The 16,399-nt window shown below is 48.6% G+C and overlaps 1 protein-coding gene across 6 annotated transcripts in view; it reads right to left on the bottom strand.

Moving 5' to 3' along the window:
- DCTN1 (dynactin subunit 1) overlaps positions 1 to 15,774 on the bottom strand; it is a 29,314-nt gene extending 13,540 nt beyond the window's left edge. For 3 of the 6 annotated variants that reach the window (XM_059405784.1, XM_059405786.1, XM_059405787.1), the window contains exons 1-4: positions 4,885 to 5,187; positions 2,946 to 3,191; positions 2,602 to 2,680; positions 2,367 to 2,401 (exon numbers count right to left, since the gene is read on the bottom strand). In XM_059405784.1, the coding sequence (XP_059261767.1) occupies positions 2,367 to 2,401; positions 2,602 to 2,680; positions 2,946 to 3,191; positions 4,885 to 4,917 (393 nt within the window). In that variant the 5' untranslated portion in view covers positions 4,918 to 5,187. Of the gene's footprint in view, positions 1 to 1,645; positions 1,667 to 2,366; positions 2,402 to 2,601; positions 2,681 to 2,945; positions 3,192 to 4,884; positions 5,188 to 15,676 lie in introns of those variants that run through there. The other 3 variants (XM_059405782.1, XM_059405783.1, XM_059405785.1) reach the window with 2 other exon arrangements.
- Between the last annotated feature and the right edge of the window lie 625 nt (positions 15,775 to 16,399).

Here is a 16,399-nt window from a genome sequence, read left to right as displayed (position 1 = left end):
TGGTCTCTCCTGAGGCACAGGCACCCAGAATACCCCTTCTGTGACAGCATCCGCTCTGAGGGGCATACAATAAGAAACCCCAGGACACACTCAGCAGCAGCTCTAATAATGACTGTTTCGCTCCTCTCCCAAACCTCTCCTGGTTACAGGCAGGTTAAAGCCTGTCTCTAAAGACCTTCCAGAAGGGACTGGGCACCTTGCAGAGACATCTGGATTCTCTTCTGCCCTCCCCCTCAAAGTTCCTTGTGTTGTTGTTGTTGTTCTGGTGCTAGCCCCCTGTTCCCCCCAGGGGGGTGAGAGCAGGGCCCTGGACTAGGTGTTCTGCTGTGCAAGAACCACTGGAGATGACGACCTGGCTGGGGACTTGACTATTTGACTGACACTTTGTACAGGAGCAAGGAAGGCAGCCTAGGCTGGGCTTTGCCACATTTCCCCAGGCAGACGCCAAAACCCCACTTTCAGACACAGCTCAGGCCCTGTCCAGGGTCAGGTCCCCCTGTGGTGAGAAGTCCTCCATGGATATCAGACTGCAGGTCCATGCTCTTCTCTATGCAGGGGCCTGAGGCAAGACTGGGAGCCCCAACCAGAAGACAATAACCCTGGGAAAAGCCCAAGTTTCTATAACCTTGTAATGGGCTCAGCACCCTTCTACAGCATTATTTTCCTTCTCATACCCCCACTCCCACCCAAGCCAGGACCTCAAGGCAAGCACCAGAATGTGGTCTTTTCCATGACAAGACTCCAGAGTGAGGACCCATCAACAACCAGGAGTGGAAAAGAGGTTTTCCTCTCCCCACCCACTGGCCCAATCCAGTAACTCTTCATGCAGGTCAGAAGGGCCTGAGACAGCTGGCAACAAGGAAGTCACAGAACCACACATATGGCACAGGACACACAGGTCAGACAGGCACATGCAACTCAGAGATAGCTTGGGCACAGGCCCAAGACACGGGCTGGTGTGAGGAAGTGGTCACGGCAGTGACTTCAAAGTTTAAAAAGAGTCTGGGGGTGGCAGAGTTGAGCCCCACACAATGATGGTTGATGGAAGGCTGCAAGGGGTGGGAGCCGCCACAAGTGCAGCACCAGAGGCAGGAAGAGGTAGGGAAAGACTGACAGAGCAGAGTGAGGGCGGGCATCCACAGCTAGCGCCCGCCCAGAAACAGACACACGGACACTCAGGCCTTCTAACTCAGGACTGTTCTTCCTGTGCTCTGCTCCCTGGCCTCCTGCTCCTTGCCCAATCATCTCATTTGGTACTTTCTCCACTCCCAACCTCCGTGTTTCCTCCCACTGCCCCCAAACTCAGACTGAAACCGAGTGTAACCCAGTAAATGCCCTACTCCATGCTACTGCTTTACATTTATAGTCGAATGTCTGGAGTCTCTGACTAGAAGTCCTAAGGCAGTGGGGAGGGGGACAAGTAGGTGCGCAGTCATCTCCAATGAGCACCACCTGAGCCTGGACACTAAGCCTGATATCCTTGCATCCCTCAAAGGCACCCTTAAAGCCAAGGCCGCCATTTCCTCTGGCCATCCCAGCCCCAAGGTCACACAAACATGCATGCAGCAGCCCAAGGTCATGCAGGACAGCTGGGGAGGAGGCTCATGGCCCTCACCCACCCAGGCACAAATAGTAAACACACCACCTTCTTAGGCTTCAGTCCCCGCTGCATGAGGAGTAGGAAAGGGGAGAGTTAGAGAACAGACATCACAGTGTGCAAGCTGGCCAGACATCCTGGGGGAGGTGCTGAGACCAACTCAGGTACATGTAAGTAAAAGGGAGAGTCAGGTCACTACCAACTCCTGGGTAAGTGAGATCCCTGAAGGATCAGCTTCCAGGATGTCCACACCCTGATCCAGAGAAGCTGGAGGGTCTGAATCCCACCACACATACCCTGTGCAGAGCAGCGGAGAATTAGAACAGGGCCTCTGCATACAGCCTAAAAGGCAGCAGTGGGGCTGGCTCCTTATCATTCACTTGTGAGCAGGACGAGTGCTCACAAAACTTCTTCTTCTAGTTTTCACCTTACCCCTACCCTCTGACCTTTAACAGCCTTGGGTACCAAAAGGTAGGAAGCTGGCAATAGCACTACTAGGGTCAGACCTGTCTTTCCTGTCACCCCTAGCCTTGGCCCCATTTGACCCTAAACTTCTGGGCCCTATCAGTTCTTCCCTACTACCACCTTTATTCTATCCCTAAAGCAGCAACTCACACCCAGAAAGCTTCCTTCTCAAGGACGTTGGAGACAGGAAGGCTTAACTCCATTTACTCACCTACTATTTCTACCTGCCTAAGAGTGGTCTCCCTCCTCTTTCTCCTTCCCCTCTTTCTCTCTCTTACTCTCCACTCCATCCCCAACCACTCACCAGTTTGCTGGTCTTTGCAGTTGAGTCCGTTCCCTCTGTAGAAAGCAAGCAGAAATAAATTGTGTGTTTGTATAGAGGGGTGGGGGCAGAGACCATCCTGGTGGGGTAGAAGAGATGTAACAAGGGAATATGGTAGTGATGGAAAAATCTCATGAACCACTGTGGCCCTGTATTCTCGGCAGAAGTCCTGTGGACTTCTGGATGTGGGAAGGCAACTTAACTGAGTGGCTGTTACCTCTTTTGAGGACCTTGGAGGCAGAAGAATCCGGTGTCTCTGGGGAAGTAGTATCTGCTCCATCTTCAAATACCTGGATCTGAAGCCAGAGAACAGACTCAATATAGTCAGATCAAGGATGGCTGTGATCTGCCCCCACCCCACACCCCAAGCAAGCCTGGGGTACAGGGCAGCTTCCATAAAGATGGACATAAGGAGGGATGACCAATCTTCCCTCCCCCGCTACCTCCCACTCTCTCAACCAGAGATGTACAATCATGCCCAGGAAAAGGGAGCCCCACACAAAAGCTGCACAAGCGACAGAGCATGTGCACACACACACACTCGAAACAGGGTAGAAGTACCTGGGACTGACGCACAAAGATGCCGTGCCCTTCATCACAAGTGAAGTACTTCCTGCCTTGGACAGTTCCATCATTCTTGCCCTTTGCTTCATCCAGGATCACGCCAACCCATTTGCCAGTGGCAAAGAGTGTGGCTCCGACATAGGCCACAGTGCCTCGGTGGCCTTTTCCAATCACCTCCACCCGGGAGCCCACTCGCAGAGGCCGGGCACTTGCCTCTGCACTCATTCTGCTGCCACTGGGTGTCTGAAAGAAAGACACGTGCAAGCATATGCAGTTAAAGGCCTCAGGTCAAGGGTAGCAGCCTAATGCACCAGAAAGGCCTTAGTCAGGATCCTGGATTGAAAAAGGACAAGAAGTCACTTCCCTGAACCCCACTTTCAGGGTGAAGTGGGTCCCAAATTCCCTTCTGAAAAGTACTGGTGATGTTCTAAGACTTCTCCAAACTCCTTTGGAATCTGCTACCATTTTTTTAAGAGTTTATATTTAAATTTTATAACAAATCAGAATTCAATGACAGAACTGTGAATGTCAGTGTCTCAGGAGCACTGCCCCCAAGGAGGGAAATGAAGCTCAAGCGAATAACTCAATTGATACCAGGCTCTCCAAAACCCAGTGCCCTGACTCAGGTGCTTAAGCTGAGAAGACAGGTGACTCATGGGTGACCCCACAGGATCCTATTCTACTCCCACTGCTGTCTGTCTTCCCTGTGGTCAACCAGCTCTCTTAGGCCTCTCTCTTTCAAAGGTACACAACTGTGCCTCCTTCCAGCCCTTAAGTCACCATCACTCCTTCCAGACCCGACTCCCCCCACCCCATCCACATACCCACCATGACATTCCTAGATGTCTCACTGAAGCCCATTCAACCATTTAGTTCCCTTCCTCCTGGCCTGCGCCCTGTCCTAGCAACTCTACCCCAAACTCTAGAGATCCTTCCCCCACATTGTGTTGCTATAAAAAGAAAAACAAAGGCCAGGTAAATCTGGTACCTCAGATCTGACCTACACTGTCCCCTAGACTCTGCTCAGTGATCCAAATGGGTGGCTATCATCCCATGGATCGACAAAGCAAAGAAACAGACTAAACATTGTCCTTTGGAAGTTCTCAGCTTCTGACACACCCGTGATGACAGGACACAACCTGAAATTAGGTTTCCAAAGAGGGCCATGGTTTAGAAGAAAATCACACCTAAGCCATTTTTAGCAATAGCAGCTCCATGAGCCAGGGGCCTTATAGCAAAGAGATGAATGAGGCATGAGAAAGTAACTCCCTGGTTCTGAAGATTCCACAGGGCTCCCTCCGATGCTCCCACTTGGCTTCAGAAGGGAGCCCTGCTAGAGCCTGTCACTCCCCAAATCCCTTCCCCTAAGAGCTCATCCGGGAAGATAGGGCTATAGCTCCCAGGGGCTTCAGGACCCCAAATCACACCTGGGACAGTAGGGTTGCTCTCATGGATCTCACAATAAAAAAAAAAACTGACAGTGACATTAGGACTAGCCCCAAACTAAAGAGACTCCCTCAACCTCCCAACCCTAATAAGCCTCTCAAAACCAGGTGGACAAAATAGTGGGTACAGATTCAATCTCAACCAGAAGAGAGAGAAAGCAAGTGACAAAAAACAGAGCAGCTCTGAAGAAAGGCGTCACTGTAAGGCCATTCTAACCCACCAACCCCACTGAGAGTCCCCAGCATAGTCCAATCCCCTCAGAAACCTCTAGCCAGAGGTCCAGTTAGAGTCAAAGGTCAGGCTTTGCCAGTCCCCACTGAAGGCCCAACACTGGGAGAGGAGGCCGGTCCAGCCTCACACCATCAGTCCCTGCTGCGAGTGGCCCCAGCCTAGCTCCAGTCTGTCTCCCCAGCCCCCACAGCAGTGTCCACAGGCACCCAGGCCTTCTCCAGCAGCCCTCCCAGGGCCATCCCAGATAAGGACCACTTACCCGGCTGTACATATGCCTCTTGCTCTGGGCCATGTTGCTCACCCGGCCTCTACCCCCTCCCCCAGCGGGCCAAAGACAGAGAGAAAAGGCAGAAACCTAGGCAGGAGGGTCAGGGCTCCAGGCCCTCATGGACAGACACAGAAGCCGTCAGGCACGGCCCTCCCCAGTCCATGGACCTCACTCGGTGGCCTACCGGGGTAGGGATGGGGGCAGAGATGGGGGCTGAGGAGCAAGTCCTCTCTGCTGCCTGATGATTCCTGAACCCAGAGACACCGAATCCTGCTTGCCAGCTGATGAGTCTCACTCTGCGCTAGTGCTGCTCTAGACTTGTCAGGAACCGTGTTAGCCTCTGGGTCCTAGTGCCCCCCTGCTTCACCTGGGCCAGACAAGCAAGGCTGGGACTTGCTGGGGCTCCGCCCACACCACAGACCCTCAGCAATCACCTCTAGAGTAAACTGTAAGTGTTCAGGGCTGGGAGCACAGCCCTGACTGTCCTAGTCTGCACCCCTCAGCATCACTGCTGCCACCCCCAACACCTCCCCCCACAACGTGCCTCAGCAGGGCCACAAGCAACAAGGCACACTTCAAGATCAGCTCCCTACCCGCCTCCATGCAGCCAAAGTAAGGGTCTCATACACCTCTTTCTAGGGCTCGTCTTTCTCCCTCCTTCTTCTAAACTCTAGACTCAGGGTCCAAACCCATGTAATTAGTCTGGATTTCAATTTCACACACTTGACCAAAGCAGCCAGACCCAGCACACCACACAGCAAAGGAAGGGCAGTAATGGAGGTAACTTCATACAGCAAAGCAAGTCAAGTACCTACCTTCTCCTCCACACTGGCAAAGGTTGCCAGACTCTTTCTCCCTTCTGGCTGTTATAAAGGGCCAAGCTCAAACCCCGGGACTGTCAGGTTCAACTTCATGAATAAGAGCAGACAGCTCTACCTGTCCCTTGTAGCACAAGGCCCAGTCCACCTCAACCACCTGCCCCTTACTTACACTCTTGGTTTCCCAGCCACCTCCTTAACAGAAAAAGCAAGATGGTTTCTTTTCTATATATCACCAAATTTCTGTAATAGCCACATATTACTTCTATAATTATAAATATTTAATAAGATTAAGCATTCTAGTGAGAGGTCTCCGGAGGGCTATGTCACAATGCCTCTGTGTTCATTCACCCATCTAACATGGGCTACGAGCCAGCACACCAGGCTCCCTGCCCCTGAGCACCAAACAAGGTTGGCCTGGGGTCTGACCGGTATAGCTCCACCAGATGCAGTGTGGATCTAGGGATACCTGTCTTGTCTGCACTGGACTTCACTGGCCAAATAGAATCTTTCTCCACTGTACTCTCTTTCTAAGGCAGACCACATAGTCCGACACTAGAATGACAACCAATAGCCAGATATATGGCCCCAAAACACCTCTCCCCATCTCCAATCCTGGCCAGACCTGCTAGGGAACCATTTCTCTAGTAAAACTCTCCATGTTTGACCCCTCCCTTCCCTTCACATTTACCCAGATAGGCAGGGCCATGCAGCCCCTTGCAGCCTGGACTTCCAAGCTCAGAGCACTTTACAGTCTAGAGAGCACCCTGAAAAACATAACTCTATAGTACTACGGTTAAGAGTACTGTTTCGAGACTCAGACTGCTTATGGTCAATTCCTGGCTTCCCCACCTGGGAACTACATGAACTTGGGCCAAATATTTAACATCTCTGTGCTTTGATTTCCTTATTGGTCATTTGGGAACAAAGAACATATCTCAGAGAGTGGTTCTGAGGATTAGCCAAGATAATCCATGTAAAACATTTAGGACATTGCCTGGTATTTAGTAGGTACTCAACAAGTCAGCTAATATCCATGCTGTTATCCTTGGACATCACAATAACCCCGCAGAGAGGCAGGCCAGGAATGGTGCTGACAAGGAAACTGAGGCTTAGAGAACTGAGTAACTTCCCTGAAGTTTCATAGAAGGTGAGGCGTGGAACCAAAACTGGAACTAGAGGCTGCCCCAGGACCCTCTGCACTTTCCACTCACCTCAGTGTTGGCCATACATCACTCTAGGCTTCTTCCTAGGCTGTGCTCCCCCTCTACACCACACTGCCTCCAGATATTCAGAAGAACTCATCTAAGAACAACCTCACAACTCACCAGCCATATAGGCTGACATGATCACCTAACTTCTTGGAGGCTGTTTCTTCTATAAAATGGGAATATCACCTGTCATCTCTATGCTAAAGGTACTAGGCCCGAATAAGATAAAGCATGTAAAAGTGCTTTGCAAAAATACAGAGTGCAAAAAATTAGCTGACATAACAGGTAATATAGAAGTCTAAAAATAAAATATCTAGACAACAAATGTTCTAAGGAACTACAGACAAAAGAAAGATGAACTAAAAAGGGGTTAAAAAATAAATAAGAACAAGGGGTCCCTGACTATGTCTTGAATTATGGGCTGTTTTCTGGATATGTGAAAAGGCCTACCAACACTGTAAGTTGTGAACACACTGAGTAGAAACAGCATACTTTTGCTTGACTAGGGAATATTAAAGAAGACTAGATTGGCTTCAGTAAAGAATTCTAGATGAGTTCTATCGAACGATAAGCCTTTTAAAGCACAGCCCACAACTTCCCTCTTTGTGATCCCATCACCCTTAGCTCATGGAGTCAAATATTTATTGAGTAAACAAGGATATCAATATTGAGATGCACTAGAAGGTAAGTATGGATAGTTAGGGAGTTTAACATTTAGAAGGAGAGAGACAAGTCCATCTACATGATCCAGTAACAACAAGTGGATCTCTTCCTGAGCAGGAGACTGGCATGACAAGTTATTTTAGGAGGATCAAACGGGTGGCAGAGCAGGCTGGAGTGGAGGCAGGAGCAACCCAGTAAAGACAGGAAAATAGCAAGGAGACTGCTGCATAATGCACAAGGGGTGGGGAGGGTCTGAGCCAGAGAAGGGAGGGAAGGAGAGAGGGAGAGAGAGAGAAAGAAGCAGGAGAGGATAGGAGCTAATTCAGAGAATGTACGAAAATGCCCTGAGAAGGCCCTAAGATCACACATGGGGAAAGAGGCAGAGTGCCTGCAAGGGCTCCAGAGACGAACAGACCTAGACACAGCTTTGGTTCCCTCCTCACCTGTATGACTCTAGTCAAGACAGTTAACTTTCTGAGCCCAATTACCTCATCTGAAAAAAAACTACCTCATCTGAAAAAAGGGGGGAAAATAATACCTACCTCACAGGGATGTTGTGAGGATTAAGTAAACACTTATGAAAGCAAGCACTTAACACAATGCCTGGCACAGAATATGCTGAACAAAATGTAGATATCACCTCCATCATTATTGGGAAGCTACATCAATGATGACTTACATACAGCAGGAACTTGAAAGATGCAGGAATAAATGGATGGATGAAGGAATGCATGAACAAAAAAATGAACGAACAAACTCAGGAGCTTTCAAGCGTAATGGAAGAATGATGACTGAAAACATTTAAAAAAATTGGGAGGCAATGGGAAGGCAAACTGAACATGTTAGGAGAGAGAAGGTAAGTCCTGTTCGTAGGACCTTCTCCAGAGCAAATTTAACTGTGTACACTACCATGCATATTTCACTGTCTCCTTCCAAAATGCACCTGTGATGCAGACAAAACAGATTGCATCATCTCTGTTCTATAGGTGATGGAACTGAGTCTCAGAAGTCAAATGACTCTCCTGAGTCTCGTGGCCAGAAAATGGCAGGGGGGGCACATGTGCCTAGCTGTACAGGCAGGTGATCGTACCACAGCACCACTGGGCCCCATGCCATGTCACACAGGACAATTCTGAGTTACATGTTCCCTCAGCCAGAGACAAGCTAGATACGCCCTAGACTTCTAATTCATTTTCTTCCCCAGTGATATTAAATACTGTTGAAATATCTACGAAAACAGGTGTCTGATAAATAGGTAATCAATGGTCTTGGAGATTATTTCAGAAAATGACAGGAAAGCAAGTAGCTTGTTAAGAATTAAGAAGGAACAAGTAAAAAGAAGCCTCTTTGGCACTGAGCCTGAACTATTCCTACCTTGCTTGTACTAGCACCCCAGCATCCTTTGAGCCTTTGACCTCCTCTTGTCTCCATCTCACCCAGCCTTAATCCTGAGCTAACCCAGCTGTCTGATTTCCCTCGTCCCTCTCATAGAGGAGCTGGTTTGAATCCCAGGTAGTCTCATAGCAGGGTCCACACACTTGAACTGAACTATATCAGGCACTGGGTATAGAGTAGTTTGGTTACAAAGATAAAAGAAACACAATAGTAACTAGCAAGATTCAGATTTTCCTCAGACTAGGAAGGGATAAGTGTGGATGTAAGTCCCTCAGGAATCAGGAAAAAAAGAGCTATTTGCTCACTGAGTGGGGAAGAGAAGCTATGGGCCTCGAAGTATGGAAGCCTGTGTTTCAGACACACAGGAACCCAGAAAGAAGACAGGTACACAACCCATTGCTCCAAAGTCCTACTCCAATATCTGCCTTACAGATCTCATACAGATAGGGCCTAAATCCTAGAAGGACTTTCTTTACCTTTCCAGCTCCTTGTTTTCCCCAGAAATGTCTGCAGCCCACTCTCATTCTGAATGCAACTCAATCTCCTCCCAAAGTATCCCCTTCCCCCAATACCCAATGACTGCCAGGCCCACCTCCAAAAGCCCAGACCTCCAAGAGCCAGAAAGGAAATCTACACAATATTCCCCACTTATCTACAATAAAGGAAGTTCTGCAGGACAGCACCAGGTACAGAGAAGCCCCCAGCCCCATATTCAAGAACTGCAACTTTCCCTATGCTAGCAGAAGTCCTACTTGACAGCCTGTCTGAAGTTGCTGCTGGTTCCTCCCCATGAATCAACCAGCAGTTCTCTGGCACTAGGACCCTGCAGACAGGGAACCCTGAGCCTGCGCTCTAAAGAGAGAGATGCACCATTTCACAACTTCAGCAAAAGCCAAGGCAGCCAACAAAGCCACAGCCACCTTGGCTGTGCTTGGGCTCTGCCTTCTGGGCAGCTCACCGGCCACTCCCCAAAAGCAGAGCATTCTGTCCTTTCTCTTTTTAAATCCACGTCATCATTTGATCGTAATGGAAATCAATCTCCTCAAGTCACCACGCAAAGGCGTATCCATAGCAACCACAAGAGGAAGGACACGGAAATGATGCTCCAGTAGCTGCAGCAGCAAAAGGTAAGCCTGTTTCTCTACCGTCCATGCCATCCCACCATTTTCCCCCTTCACTCAAGCGTACCTTACCTGCAAATTCTATCATATCAAAGGGGAAAACGTAAAAAGTGAGTGTTAATAATCTATGCTATTATGTAAGGTTATAAGTCTGCCTACTCCCGTATCTGGCAGAAAAAAAATTCTCTTTTTCTGGTTGGATGGGGTCAATTCCTTTTTAAGTATTCACTGTCTCGGGTGACACAGTCTCAGCCCTCAATACTTGACTAAGCATTCTCAGTCACTTGTCCTTCTGGTCGGAACGCTAGTGTCATTCACGGACTTCAGAGTTCCCGACGTGGCTATTAAAGGCCAGCAGCCACACTGACCCCACTACTCTGCCCACCCATGCCACCAGCATGCCCACACACCAGCCAGGTAAGACCCCCTCTGTAGCAGCCCTGGACCCCAGCCCCTCAAGGTCCAGAAACCTGGAGCTGGGATTCAATTTCTGCCTCCTCTGATGCCTCAGAGGAAGGAATGCCACTTCTGCAGAGGTAAGAGACTCATCAAAGCACTACTAACCCTAAGTAATCCTCCATGCCTCCATTTCCTCTTGTGTAAAATCGACACTGTAACAATTCCTTTAAAAGAGCTGTTGTGAGAATGCCTGAAAAGCGCTCAGAAGAGTGCCTGGTACGAAGCACTCAATAAACATCAGCCATTATTATTAGGAGAAAGAGGAAGGAGGGGCCTACAGTGTGAGGCTTGTTCTGAGGGTACTTAACACTCCTGGAGAGAATCTCAGGTCTGATCTCTGTCCCTTTCCTCTGGACAGTTATTTCAAACCTCCCTTACTTCGGTAATTCCTATCTGAGCCCACACCACACCTCCCCTCAGCAGATAAAGTTCCTAAGAAAAAAACCTGAACCTATTAGAGCAGAATTCCTTTGCAAGTCTAGATATATCTGCTACCACCACTGCCTCTTTCTTCCTACATTCTTTCCTTTCTTCTGCCATTCCTCTTTCAAAGAAAATGATGTCCCTTTCTTTTCCAGGTCAACCCTTCTACCCTCCTCTGAGGATCTGACTTAGCAATCATCTTTTCCCTTGTCCCTTCAACTGCACGCACCCTCTCTACTCGCTCTTATACATTATCTGGTAACCTATGCTCGAGACTTCTATTCTAGGAAAAACTGTCTCTAGTTTCTGCTGCCTCCTCCGCAAGATGCCACCACCTCTCTTCCTTCCTTCCCTGCCAGGCTATTCAAAGTGAGTACACCCTCTCTCTCCTCCTTTCCCAGCCACTCCTCCATCTGGCTTAATCTCACTCCTGTCCCTACCACTTCTCAGTAGCTGCTCACACTTAAAACGTAAGAGCCCTGGTGACCACAATCTCCCAACTGTCCAGTCTCAAGGTGCATTTTCCAAGCTCATCCTTCTTGACTTCCCTGTAGCAGCTGAAGCTGCTGCTCCTCTTCTGGAACTTTTTCCTCTCCTAGGTCCCCAGGCAACATTCTCTCGTACCTTGCACACCAATCCTTCTTGACTCCTCTGATATCTTCAGCCTCCTAGAAGCAGAGCTGGGCTCATCCATTCCCATGGCATCAACCCCCACTTACACTTACTGCCCCAGGCACAGACTCTCTTCTGAATCTCAGACCCACACTTCCACCTGTCTGCTAAGTACCACAGACACCCCCCAGGTTCAACATAACTCAAAGGACACTTGGTATCTTCCCCTCAAAAAATGTTCCTCTTCTATATTCCCTCTTTTCTACTGGTACCACCACCCACCCAAAACAGATAACAGAGTCATCCCTAACAATTCCCTCTCTTGTTCTCAACAACCCATTAATCATTACATCAGGTTGACTGTCTCTACTCTCTCAGATTCATCTCCTTTCCACCCCCACTGACCTAATCCTTAGTTCAGCATTATACTATGCCTATGTTATATTACAAGAGTCTCCTGATGTCCCTGATCTAAATTCTCCCCTTAGTCTACTTTCACAGTTAGCTTCCCAAAATACAATCAATATTACCTCTCTGTCCATAAAACTGAATCTCCTTAGCACAGCACTTCAGGTCATTAAAAACCTGGCCTCATTATGAATATCTAGTCTCAAGGATCACCTCTCCTCTGAACTCAAAGTTCTAACATTCCAGCTACATGGATATACTTACCTTCCCTGTTATGCCTCTATAACTGCTGCAAAAATCACCAAGGCCATTCCTTTTCCTAATAAGCAAGGCTCAGTTCAATTACCACCTTTGTCCTGAAGATTCCCAATGTCTCCATGCAGAGCTAGTCATTCCTTCCTGTGTTCTCACACAGCACTCTGGACATATCTCTATTATAATATCACATTTTTATTAAAATATTGTCCCCCTTATCCCATCATGAACGCTTCCAGGGAAGAGAGTTTTTTATTTATTTCAGTATCCTAAGCACTGCACACAGAAGACATTCAATGTTAAATACAAGCCTGTACCAATACCAGGCTCTGGGAATATAAGCTGGCTCTGACAAATTTTCCAGAGTAACTGGAAAATTACCGTAGAGGAAATTAACAGACATGTACACACGAATCCCAGCAGATGTAGATCTTTCTTTTCCAGACAGGAGCCTAAGAAACTAAAAATGGAGGGTACGGAATTTGGTAATGACACTGGTTCTCACTCTCACATATTTCCATGGGGAAAGGACTCAGAGAGAGGCTTCTAGGCTATATCGCAAATGCCGATCTGGGAAAACAGCTTGAGTGAGGTTTTGGAGATGACAAAGGTCTAGTCTTTGCTTAAGGGAAGCCCTCCGGGGATGTGTAGGAGTGTGGGGACACTCAATTTGTCCATCAGCCAAGTGCTACTGGTACTAGCCTGTACTTGAAAAGAAAAATGAGGGGCACCTGGGTTAAGGGGCTACCTTCGGCTCAGGTCATGATCCTGGGGTCCTGGGATCGAGCCCCCATCAGGCTCCTTCCTCAGTGGGGAGCCCGCTTCTCCCTCTCCCTCTGCCTGCCACTCCACCTACTTGTGCACGTACACGCTCTCTCTCTCTCTCTCTCTCTGTTAAGTAAATAAATAAATATTTTAAAAGAAAAGAAAAATGATAGAAAGCCAAATCCAGAGTCTCCAAAATGGAAAGGACCCTAAGACAGTACCACTAATAGCTATACACAAGCCAAGGAGCCTGGGAATCCTCTACTACAATCCCTCCCAACCCATAACAGAGATGACAGAGTAAAACCTAGAGTGGAAGTTGTCAACAGTATCACAATGCTCCCACATCTTCTGAATCTTCCCTAACAAGTTCTTTTCCTTTGTATCCTCACGTCAGGCCCAACTCACCACTTCTTAGTACCACCTCCCAGCATCCCTTTTTTCTTCTCCATTACCACTGTCATCTCTTTGGTTGGCCATTTAATAGCTTTGAGAATTGAGGCAACCTACTTTCCCTCTGTGGAGCCTCATCTATGAAACAGGGTTAACAGCTGCTCTGCCTACCTCACAGGATTATTAAATAAAATGAGATCGTGTCGGTGGAAGGTTCTGTAATCTGTAAAACCTTATACATAAATGGAAGGCATGCTTATTATCACCAACCTGGGTCCTCTACTACTGATTCATGAAGCACATCTGGTTCCTCCCATCCCCCCATTTCCAGCCACACATTATATCCCAGAGTAAGAATATGGCACACTCTAAAATACTGTTTTGCCCAGATAGCCCCTGGCCCCAAATCTTTCACTGACACACCATTTCTTACTTTAAACAAACAGGCCTCCCTGTGACATATGCAGTGTCATCTCTGCACCACTGTCAGCTGCTTAGGATGCTTTCCCTTAGTCTTGCCAGCCCCACCCATTCTTCAGAGGCCAGCCAAAGCCCCACTACACTCCCTGCAGAAAGACAGAATTTAAGAGAGGCATCTAAAACAACGTCATGGAAGAATTAAGGGTAATTCAGTGGAGGAAACTTGGTGGGAACAGCTATCATTTAACACTTTAAGAGTCACCTTTGGAAGGGGGACTGTACTTATTTTCCTGTTCAGTTGTCAAAGAGAACCTGGGACCAATAGGATAGAAGTTGCAGAGATGCATTTCAACAAAAAATTGAAAAACTTCCTTACTAAGCTATCAAGGTGAAATGTAGTAAATTCCCCGTTATTAGGAGTGTTCAAGCCCAAACTGGCCATTTGGGAAGGATATTTTAGATGGACTTCAACTATCAAAAGGGTAACTGAACTCGAATCACAGCATTTTAGATCTGAAAGGAACCTTAGTGCTCTTCTAGTCCGGCCTCCTATTTTATAAGCCTGGACAGGTCAAGGGGATGGCTCAAGGCAGCAAAGTTTGTATCAGAGAGCAGGAAGGAGAACCCAGTCTCTAAATTTCAATCCAGTGACTTATACCCTTGCTATTCAAAGTGTGATCTCAGCAGCAGCAGTCGTAGCAGCAGAAGGACCTGGATACTTGTTAGAAATGCAGAACCAACCGCAATCTGTTCTTTAACCAAGACAGGCAGGTGTATGCACCATTAAGGTTTGAAAAGCACTGACCTACACTGCCCCTTACAAACCTTGATTTTCCCAATCTGGAATTGCATTTCCCAAACTACTTCAACTGTTAAACAGAATCAGCACCCAAGAAAAACAGCATTCCCCATTCAAATCTGTGAAACTCTCCATACCATACTTCCCGTGTGAGATTCATGGTAACTATCTTGAGCATAATAAAGGCTCTGAACTATTCCACAGAAGAGAAAACTTTAACCATGAAGTTTCTAAACATATTTGAGCACGAAATGCCTTAAGGAAGAAAAAAAAGAAAATTACGGCAATCTCCTTTAACATATACCCCGTGACTCATGCTCTGGCTGGACACCAGGTAAAGAATGTCATTCTCCACCTCCTAGTTCTCGGACTCTCGGTACCTTAAGCATACTGGCTTAGTAAACGGTCAACGTGGGCTTGCTGTTCTCATCACTGCAACACATGAGGGGAAGCTTCCAAATCATAGTCTCTTTAAAAACACCGGAGTTCCTCATCTGTGTGATTTACCTGTGGTTCTGCCTTAAAGACAAGCGGAATGTGCAAGATGACTTCTCAAGGGTCATCCTGCCAGTTAAGGCGGTCCCCGGGAGTGGGAGATACAGACATACCAGACCCCCTATCCAGGTCCCCATGCTTGAGTCCTCTATGGGATTTGGGTTTTTTGTTTTGTTTTGTTTTTCGCTTGACACAAACTTCTTAACCATGTACCCACTGAAACCTGTGGCTCAGAATGGGTTCAGGGGTGCCTCAGGAAAGGAGGGAGACCCCCGCCGCTGCGGAGGAATTCAGGAGCGCAACCACTCCGACCCCGGGAGCACACGGCCAGGCGGAAGAGCGCAGGTGGGTCGGACAGGCCCAGGATCAGGCAGGCGCCCACCCCGCCGCGGCCCACCCCTACCGTCCCCGCTCCGCACACCGGGCTCCATGCCGCGCCCCAGCCCAGCCCAGCCCAGCACCGGGCCCCCCGTCCGCCGCCGGGAACCTAGCGAACACGCAGGGGGGCGGCGGAGGAGACGGTTGGCAGGGTGGCCGCCTCCGTACCTGTCCTGTCAGGGGCTCCGCGCCCGGCTCCGGCCCCACCACCGGCGACCAACGCCCGAGTCCTTGCCGGTCGCGCCCCGCCCGCCCCGCCCGCGTGGGCTGCCCGACGCGCCGCCCGACCCCTTGAGGCCCGCCCCACACCCTCTCGCCCCAGAGGCCCAGGGACGCTCCAGCTCCAGGGAACACGCTACTCTTCCCGGAAGACCAGCTGGGGTTGAAAACTGCGCGCTGAGCGCAGCGGAGGAGACCTCCGTCAGGCACAAAGCTGGACACCTGGAGAGAGATGTGCGCGTGCGCACTGTGCCTGGAAAGCCAGTTAGGACCACGAGAGAGAGGCGCCTCTAGGCCTGCGCCCTCTGCCGGCCGTCTGGAGACAAGGTTTAGGAATTGGAGGACTCCTTGCTCTGGGCAAATGTATCTCCAGGGGTCCCTAAGCTTTTGAGAGCTAAATTTGCTAATTAAAACATTAGTGATAACCGTATTTCGTCAGTTAGCTTGAGGAGAAAATTTAAATTTTGCGGCTACTCGGCGTCATCCAAATGGGGATACAGTTATCTCACGCCTTTACAATGAGAATGTAAATTAACACAAATGCACCTAATGGCATTTTGGCTTGTCTAATCTACAAAGAAAAAAACAAAACATTAAAAGGACAAACCCCTTGACCCAATGTACCCACTTATAATAGTGTAGTTAAGTGAAATAGTAGGACAAGTGTTCAGA

Source organism: Mustela nigripes, chromosome 7 (genome assembly GCF_022355385.1).
Source record: "Mustela nigripes isolate SB6536 chromosome 7, MUSNIG.SB6536, whole genome shotgun sequence".
NCBI lineage: Eukaryota > Metazoa > Chordata > Mammalia > Carnivora > Mustelidae > Mustela > Mustela nigripes.
This window is presented reverse-complemented; position numbering and strand designations above follow the sequence as displayed.